This window comes from Nerophis lumbriciformis, linkage group LG12 (assembly GCF_033978685.3).
Source record: "Nerophis lumbriciformis linkage group LG12, RoL_Nlum_v2.1, whole genome shotgun sequence".
Classification (NCBI taxonomy): domain Eukaryota; kingdom Metazoa; phylum Chordata; class Actinopteri; order Syngnathiformes; family Syngnathidae; genus Nerophis; species Nerophis lumbriciformis.
This window is the reverse complement of record NC_084559.2, coordinates 37215646-37225767: the sequence shown is the minus strand read 5'-3', so window position 1 is coordinate 37225767 and position 10122 is coordinate 37215646. Positions and strand designations below refer to the sequence as shown.

Genomic DNA, 10122 nt, shown 5'->3' with positions numbered 1-10122 from the left:
CGAACTGCTCCCACAGTGGAGTGTTTTAAGTCTCGTCTTAACACCCACTTTTATTCTCTGGCTTTTAACACTACGTGAGTTGTGTGGTCCTCTGTTGTCCTCTGTGTTTTTAAAATTTTGCTTTTTGCTTTCTATTTACTGTTTTAATTGGTTTTACCCTTTGAAATTGTTTTTAATCATATTTATTTTATATTGTTTTTAATTGTGTTTAATATTGTTGTGCAGCACTTTGGAAACATTTTGTTGTTTAAATGTGCTATATAAATAAAGTGGATTGGATTGGATTGGATTGGTTAGATAAAAGGCAGTTAAAAAGTAAAAAACAGTTTAAACAGTTCAAAGTCTCATGCCATTAAAAAGCCAGTGAGTAAAAATGGGTTATAAGAAGGGTCTTAAAAGTAAGAAGGGTCCTGTCTCACATGGAGAGGGAGATCGTTTTGGGCCCCATAGAGTGTTATGCCCTGGGCCCGACATCCACCAGATTCCATCAGTCACCAAGACCAGATTCAATAACGCATAAAGGGTGTTCATGCACCTGTCCCACTTCAAGGGTGCTGGCAGTGAGAGTGATTTATTGACTGGCCGCTTCACAATGTGGTGGTCTGCTGGCAGCAAGTCAATGAGGCAAATGTCTGAGTCTTACTACCTCAGAAACCTTTGCTCCTCCCTCGTGACCCTTTAGCTGTGTGGAACCATTCTGCCAATGACACAGGTCATCTACTAATCCTTCTCCCTGACAGAAGAACAAGTCATGTGTATTGTTGTAATATACTTTTTAGTACGCTATAGCCACGGTCAGGTGACAGGAAACTCATCATGTTTTTTTATTTTATTATAAAAAAAATGTTTTTAAAAAGGCCAAGGAATAGTCGAGATAAGAGGTGATGGCTAGTCAACGGTCTGGCGTCTTCCTGCCGTTGACTTATCAAGGCCTGATTGCCAAACTGCAATCAGGTGGCTGCATCTCCAGGAACATCAAACATGGGCACTGAAAATGAGGGAAGTGGCAGAAAGACTGACACATATAATAAAAAACAATATATATGTACATTAACATTTTTCTTAAAGGCCTACTGAAACCCACTACTACCGACCACACAGTCTGATAGTTTATATATCAATGATGAAATCTTAACATTGCAACACATGCCAATACAGCCGGGTTAGTTTACTAAAGTGCAATTTCAAATTTCGCGCGAAATATCCTGCTGAAAACGTCACGGTATGATGAAGCCTGCGCGTGACTTCACGGATTGTAGAGGACATTTTGGGACAGCATGGTGGCCAGCTATCAAGTCGTCTGTTTTCATCGCAAAATTCCACAGTATTCTGGATATCTGTGTTGGTGAATATTTTGCAATTTGTTCAATGAATAATGGAGACAGCAAAGAAGAAAGCTGTAGGTGGGAAGCGGTGTATTGCGGCAGGTGTTGTGCCGGATAACGCACCACCGCCGTAGAATGCACCCCCTGACTGTTGTGCTGGATAACACAGCCGGTGTTTCATTGTTTACATTCCCGGAAGATGACAGTCAAGCTTTACCATTGGCCTGTGGAGAACTGGGACAACAAAGACTCTTACCAGGAGGACTTTGAGTTGGATACGCAGACGCGGTACCGTGAGTACGCATGCAGCTGCGGCTTCCAAACATTTGATCGCTTGCCCGTACGTGCGTGCCGCTATGTGCATGTCACGTACGTAACTTTGGGGACTTTGGGGAAATATATGTGCTGTATGAACTTTGGTAAGGTGAACGGTACTTTGGGCTGTGAGATTGAGTGTGTTGTGCAGGTGTTTGAGTTTAATTGGCGGGTTATATGGACGGGAGGGGGGAGGTGTTTATTATGCGGGATTAATTTGTGGCATATTAAATATAAGCCTGGTTGTGTTGTGGCTAATAGAGTATATATATGTCTTGTGTTTATTTACTGTTTTAGTCATTCCCAGATGAATATCAGGTCCCACTCGCCTCTCACAGCATCTTCCCTATCTGAATCGGTCCCACTGCCCTCTAGTCCTTCACTCTCACTTTCCTCATCCACAAATCTTTCATCCTCGCTCAAATTAATGGGGAAATCGTCGCTTTCTCGGTCCGTATCGCTCTCGCTGCTGGTGGCCATGATTGTAAACAATGTGCAGATGTGAGGAGCTCTACAACCTGTGACGTCACGCTACTCGTCTGCTACTTCCGGTACAGGCAAGGCTTTTTTTATCAGCGACCAAAAGTTGCGAACTTTATCGTCGATGTTCTCTCCTAAATCCTTTCAGCAAAAATATGGCAATATCGCGAAATGATCAAGTATGACACATAGAATGGACTTGCTATCCCCGTTTAAATAAGAAAATCACATTTCAGTAGGCCTTTAAACATAAGGCTGACACTCATTGTTTGGCCACAAGCGCCCCTTAGAGGGCCACCACACAATACCTGTTTCTCAGCTGTCAGCAGTATGGTCTGCAGACGGTAATCAGTTGTAATACACTTTTCCACCACTTGTGGCAGTAATGACAATAACAAACAAACAGAAACAGTCTGGAGCTAAAGTCATAGAGAAGTTTCTTATGCGCAAAAAATTATGACTAAAATAGCGAAGCTGTATTTTTATTTGCGCTTAAATTTTACTGACAGTTTATTTAAGAAACATGAATATTATTACAATATATTATAATATAATTCATGAATTATATTCTTATCATCATCAATCAATCAAAGTTGATTTATTAGCACTTAATCACAAATGCCTCAAAGGGATTCACAAACTACAACGACATCCTTGGCTCTGATCCCAATAGAGAAGTGGTCCACCCCGGGTCCCAACTTGGAACAGCTCGCGCAACCTCCATGGAAACTGATCTGTGGCCACCTGACAACCTCTCCACGCAGGAGAAGGGGGCAGAGCAGAAAAGAGAGGCGGCAGATCAACTGGTCTCAAAAAGGGGCCTATTTAAAGGCTAATGTGTATAAATTAATTTCAAGATGGGACTTAAATGCTTCGACTGAGCATTCCAGAGTACCGGAGCCCGAATAGAAAACCCTCTAAAGCCTGCAGACTTTTTTGGGGTGTCTGGATATCACTAATCAGCCGGAGTTCTTTGAACGCAGATTTCAGGCCGGGACATATGGCGATATAATATGGAGCTCGACGGTTTATTATTTTATACGTAAGTAGTAAAATATTAAAGTCGCATCATAAGTGCACAGGAAGCCAGTGTGGGTGAGCCAGTATCGGCGTAATATGATCAAATGTTCTTATTCTTGTCAAAAGTCGCATTTTGTCCCACTTTTTGTTTACTCATTACATTATATTATATTATTATATTTATTATCAATATTATCAATTTAGGCAGTATATTTATATTTTAGCACTGTGCAAATTGTATGTACATTTATTTTTCCTTAGTTTTTATAAATAATTTATTTTGCAGTATATTTTATTAGTATTCATTTTTGTAATCAGCCTGACCAAAGCCTTGATAATAATCCTAATGATTAACACATGGTTTCATATCATTTGACAAGGTTTATCTTGTTAAACCGTAAGCAGGTTAGATATAATTTATGAATATGATTACAATCAGGGGTAATATTTAAGTGGGTCCCGGACCCCTCCGTAGTGGAAAAGTTGGGCCCTGAGGGAAAAAAGGTTAAGAACCCCTGCTGTAGAGGCTCTACTAACTTTTACATACATCATTATGTGAATGCAATGAATGCAACATATGTATACTCTATACTGTGCAATATTAAAATAGTTATATATTTGTATGTATAAGTAAATATAATATGTGTGTAAACATATATACAGTAGTATATAGTTCTGTCAGGAATAGGGGTAAAAAAAAAAGCTTCAAAGCTTGACGAGTGGCGCTACCTGCTGTTGAAAGCACAACATTGCACCCGCTCGAGGCCCACAATTGCTTCTTTTCTTCCATCCTCGTCATTTTAAGAAATAAAATGCCATTTTTATATCATAATCATATTTTTTTTATTATTTCTTTGGTGAGTTAAAGCAGGAGGGAAACAAGGCGACCTCTTTTTAAAAACAAAAACACATCCCAGACATTCACAGTGTGACACAAAAACCAAAAATGTTATAAATAGAAAATAAAAGAGAATTGTATGTGCACATTAAGGCTGAGACATTCACAGGCAGACAAAAACAAATGTTTCTGTTAAACAAAACCGCATAACTGTACATTATTATGTCTTTGGTACGCAACTTTATTGCAGCTGAACAGGCTCTCTCTATTATTTGGTCCTTTGAGATATTTTCAGTCAGAATGTACATGAAAGGTATGAACAGATGAAAAGCACTGAAGGGTGAAATGATGGAATAGCCTGTGAGTGGAGAAGAAATGTTTAAAGAGTTGAAAAGGGAAATAAATTACATGCATCTGTGCTTAAACGGATGTCACGTTCAAGTCTTTGGGAGCGCTTCACAAAATACATTCTCTCGGTAACAGACGTCACAAAGTGTCGCTCAAAAGCAGCAGATGAGAGCAAGACTCTGGTGTATGAACATGAACAGCATTATGGTTATTGTAAACATGTCATGGCAAAAAAAAAAAAAAAGATGTGCACTGATGGGTTTCAGTGCATTTATTGTGCTGTGCATCTCCATCTGGTATGCACGGTACCGTACTTAAAAAAAATAAAAATAAAAGTTGCTCAAAAAGGTTCATTATGTCTTCTTATTCATGTACTTTTTCAAATGTTCTTGTAATCAGACCATATTTTCAGTATAATAGATGGAATTTTTAAAAATTCCATCTAATATACTACAGAACATATTTTCGGTATATTAGATGGAATTTTTGAAAATTCCATCTAATATACTGAAAATTTGGTCTGATCACAAGAAAATTTGAAAAAGAAAAAAGAAAATAATAATAATAATAAAAGTTTCTCAAAAAGTTTCATTATGTCTTCTATTCATATACTTTTTCAAATGTTCTTGTAATCAGACCACATTTTCGGTATATTAGATGGAATTCTTAAAAATTCCACCTAATATAATACAGAACATATTTTCGGTATATTAGATGGAATTCTTCAAAAATTCCTTCTAATATATTGAAAATATGGTCTGATTACAAGAAAATTTGAAAAATTTAAAATTTAAAAATAATAATAATAAAAGTTGCATTTATCCTCTCTATAAAAATATTTCCATTCAAAAAACACGATGATTGGAGTTCAGGTTGGCACTTTTCTGAGCTGCCTCGGCTAAAAGTTTGGTTCAAAATAAAAACTTTAAAAGGATCTGACTCTCTTTTATTTGGTATGATCAACATCGATGCATCCATCTTTGCTAAACGTGTCATTGACATAACATAAGCGCTATAAATTCACATCTGCTTTTCATCTTCTCAGAATAAGGAACACTTATGGTGATTTTTAAACAGCACAGCCGGAATACAAATGTGTTATGTAACTGCCAGCACAGTTTAAAAACAACAACAAAAATATTTGTACTTGTTGATATTTCCAGTAGCCAGCTGAAAGTATTTCTCCACGTCGTCTTTAGAAAACAGCGTCTCTTGATTGCAAGAAGTCATCTTCTTTAAAAGGCACTTAAAAAAAATCCAGAATGCAGGTCCTCTTGGATTGTTTGTACTCTCTTGTGTTCCAGAAGCAACAACAGTGAGGTGGGAATCACAGCCTCCTCCGCTTGTGTTCACTCGTACCTCTCCTGACTCTGTAGCGCTGGTGATAGAGCGAGAAGTCCTGTTCTGGCCTCTGGTTGAAGTTGTAGACGCTGTAAAGACGTTTGTGTTGATGCTTTCTCATGAAGGTTCTCTGATAGTTGGATGCTGCAAGGAGAGACGGGAGACGTTAGCTCCAAAATGCGGCGTTATCCCTGCTGAAGCCTCGCTCGACTTACGGTTAATGCAGGATATTTTAGGGGCGTCCCAGTGCCCGTCGCCGCGGCAACGGATCGTCGGAGGGTGCTTCTGAATGTAACCTGTCTGGCACTGGTACCTCACCAGGGAGTTGACCTCGTAGCGGTCACGTTGTGAACCAAAGGTCTGTGCGTTCTCCACGACTGGAGGCTGGCTGCATGCCACTGAGGAACATAAGCAACAATTAACTCAACATAAATCGGCACAGCTGAATAATTACTGCATGATTATTCAGACCGAAAAAAATCGAAGACATCATCATTTGTGACACAAAAAATTATACAACGAATACATTTTTGGTTATGACCTGTGGGGTTCATCAGGAGTAAATGCTGGGACCCTGATTGTTCAACAAATCCCTTTTTACTGGAGCTCCATTTTCAATTCTTTTAAGAATAAAAATGAACTAACGAAACTAACGATAAAGTTATAACAGAAACTATAACACTGAAACGCCCACAGGAAGAGGTGCTTTAAGACATGGCTAACGAGTTAGCGGCTAATGTCCATCCGCAGTCAGCAGTGTTTTAGCTTCTTCTAAATCACTAATCCTCGCCTCCATGGCGACAAATAAGGTATGTTTCTTACAAGTATCATCCCTGCAGGACGAGGAATAGCTAAACATGCTTCACTACACACCGTAAACAAATGTGTGGATCTACACCTGACATCTACTGTAATGATACCAAGTACAAGAGCGTATCTAGTCGATACTACTGTGATTACATGGGTTTTTTTTATCGTCACAAAATATTTTTTTCCTTTTTAAAAAAAAAAAATCATATTATATTCATAAATTTAGGAACTACGTCGCTAGACACATGAGAACTTAAATTACCAGTACCGGTACCAAAATATTAGTTTGTATTGATCGGAGAGTGTGCATGTGTCCCTAATGTTGTGACCAGGTGAATCAATAAAACGTTAATAAAGTTTATTCACGACCGTGTCTGAAAAAAAAAGATATAGCAATGGCGTACCTTTTGAAGATACATATTCAAAGAGTGTACATTTTCTGAAGAAAAATTACGATACTTTCAGGGAGGGTGGGGTGTGGTTTCATTTGCCATCTGGGAACATCTCAAAAAATGCATTATAAATGTGACTGTCAAGCAAAATGTACGCAGAATTTACATCAGATAATATCCAATACATTTTATCAAGACCACTAGGAACCCTTTCATCATTGTCATTATCATCCACGACTTCTCCGTAATGTTGCTGACCAGGATTTTTCTGCCTCACCTGTGCCCTTCTTGCAAGTGAAGGTGAGGTGGTAGTTGCACGGCACGTCATTCCACTGGCCGTCCTCGTGCCAGATCATCACGACACAGTCCTCTCCTGAAGAGAAGAAGCTGTCAGGCTGCTGGGGCCTCCAGTTTTCGTAATGCTGCAATTAAAGACGCAATAAGGGAGAATGAGACACAATGCAGGACATGATCGTCATTGAGCTGCGATTTCCCCATTGGCCCAGAAGAGGGCGCAGCTGTGTGGTTAGAAGCCAGAGAAACAGCTGGAGTCACAATAACATGGATTTTTTTTAACAACAGTGGGTTTTTCGAGCATGCACTTTGGTATTCATGCAAAAAAGCACTAAGACATGACATCATCAACACATTTGTGCACACTCAGCGTTACAAGTGCAACTTGTGCACATTGGAACAGCGCACACACAGCTGGAGGGCTGCAGGCCATCCCGTGTGCACGTGATGCGACCTGCAGCCTTTCAGCACATTGTGGGACGCTTCAAAGACGTGACCCCTCCACACCCTCAAAGCCCATCCCCCGGTTTCTGCAACATGTCCCCGGGGCTGTCCTACTCTGTCATTATGCTTAACAAACACAGCCACTTCCTGCTCGCCGCACTTCTTAAGCTAACAAATGTCATCGCAAATGTCATCGACTGCGCTGCAGGTCGGCATTTTCCTCAAAAATAATAATACAAAAGAATAAACACCTTAATCAGAATCAGAATCAGAATCAGAATCAGAACAGTTTTTATTGCCATTGTTTGAGAACAGGTTCACAAACTAGGAATTTTTCTTGGTGCAATTGTGCAACATAAAACACATATAATACAGAATAGGTAATAAAATGAGTGAGTATTAGAGGGAAAAACTTTTAAAATAAATATTTGTTGTATTTATGTAGAAAATAAATCCAAAATAAAAGTCTAAAAAGTCTTAAATCTAAACAATTGGATTAGAATTCTCACACAATAAGACTTTTATTTAATAAAAAAAATGGTGCTTGTAATGTTTATTTAATTGTATTGAGTTAATCATGAATAATAACAGGTTATTATTCCCAATTAAATTAAACAACAAAATTGAACGGTTACTGCATGATTATTCAGACCCTACAGCAGGCCTGGGCAATTATTTTGACACAGGGCTAAATTTAGAGAACAAAATGTGTCTGGGGGCCGGTATATCTATTTTTAGGAACACTAATACAAAACCTCACAATAATGTCTGATTAAAAGCTAAAAACATTATGACAGACCGCCTGAAAAAACAGATTGGAATTTAAATTTGTTTTACTGAATGAGACCCCCAGAATGTACATTAAAATAAAGAATGTGGGATTTACAATATTGACTATGAACGATAAAACACTGAATATTGACAACATATGAATGTCACACACCCTCTCCATCGACATATTCTACAATCAAACGAAATGCAACAAACAGCGAAATATTAACGTGAAGGGTAAAAAAACAAATCACCTACAATCTGATACATCTGATACAGCACTAAGCTTTAGAACTTTGTTGTAAAAATGTCCTTCCGCGTCTGTCCCTGACACCCGCATTTTAGGCTGGCCGCTCTGGAAACACTCGGTGGAAACGTTCCCCACTCACACTGCTTGGTGCCTCGTCTGAGCTGCTGTGATGTAGATTACCATAGTAACTAATTAGATCACCATAGTAACTAATTAGATGACCATAGTAACTAGTGTATCATGCAAAAGCGCAGATTCCAACCATTGACTTACGGTCATTTGAAAACATCACTGCACATCATAATGGCAGCGACAGTTTCCATTTTAAAGATCTAAAAAAAATTTGGGGGAATTTCCGGCGGGCCAGATTGAAAAGTTTAACGGGCCTTAATTTGCCCAGGTCTGGCCTAAAGGGTTACAGTTTGGACTTCAACCAAAAAATTCCTAGAAAGTACAACCATCATCATTTGTGACACAAATAAATTATAGAATTAATTACTTTTTTGTTATGACTTGTGGGGTTCCTCAAGGGTCAATCCCAGGACCCCTATGGTTCAAACTGTACATGCTGCCACTAGACCAGCCAGAGTTACAATGTGTCCTAGCACAACTATACAGATGACCCGTGATGGGAAAAAAGGAAATAACAATAAAACCAGACATTGCACTTACTGCGACATTTATTTGGTTATTAATAAGGAAAACTGTCAAAAGACTGCAAAGCCTTTATAGGACACTCATTAAAATACTCGGGAAACAAAAAATGAAGTAGCATAAAATAATTTTCTTTAATTTCAGCTATCAGAGATCTATGATAAAAAATGTGTCCTATCGAATGATTATATTATAAATGTTTATTTTTATCTCACTTTTGAATTTGGATGAATTCTGATTAATCACAGGTTATTCACTTGCATGATTTAGAGTAATTTAAAAAAATGCAATTTCATTGCTAGAATGTCACGCAGTAACATTTTTGGAATGTTTTAATTTAATGCAGGTGATTTAATTGCTCAAAACCTGCAAACAGTTTTAATCTAAAGTTCCATCTGGGTGTGTTTAGAAGTGAAATTTGCCATCGAGCACAAGAGTCAGAGTCTCCTCACTCGTCTTTGTACTTACTGTTTTATGAATTGACCTGATCACTGACCATATAAGGAGCATGTACTGTGCAGTCAAAATAATTTGCATTATTAATCTGCATATAATGAATGATTTAGATTCATGCGATGATTTTTTTGTGATTAGTCGCATAGGTTATCTTGTTTTTTGACAGCCTAATCAAATATGACTTTTGATATTGTTTGTAAAGAAATTATTTTACTTTTTATTATTTTCATGGGAATTTCTAATTACATTCAGGTTGGTTGTTTCATTTTCATTCTGGCCTTTATACTTCACATATTATTTCAATATCTCAAATGAAGATACATACTGTGTCGGTTTTTAATAAGTTCATTATGTATTTTATTTTGAATATGAGTTCAGTTTTTT

The 10122-nt window shown here is 38.0% G+C and overlaps 1 protein-coding gene across 1 annotated transcript in view; it reads right to left on the bottom strand.

The window, feature by feature from the left end:
- Positions 1-3984: 3984 nt before the first annotated feature.
- vcana (versican a) overlaps positions 3985-10122 on the bottom strand; it is a 53509-nt gene continuing 47371 nt past the window's right edge. Inside the window, exons 12-14 of the mRNA XM_061985723.1 lie at positions 7147-7291; positions 5883-6065; positions 3985-5811 (exon numbers count right to left, since the gene is read on the bottom strand). Coding sequence (XP_061841707.1) covers positions 5654-5811; positions 5883-6065; positions 7147-7291 — 486 coding nt within the window. The 3' untranslated portion in view covers positions 3985-5653. The remainder of the gene's footprint in view (positions 5812-5882; positions 6066-7146; positions 7292-10122) is intronic.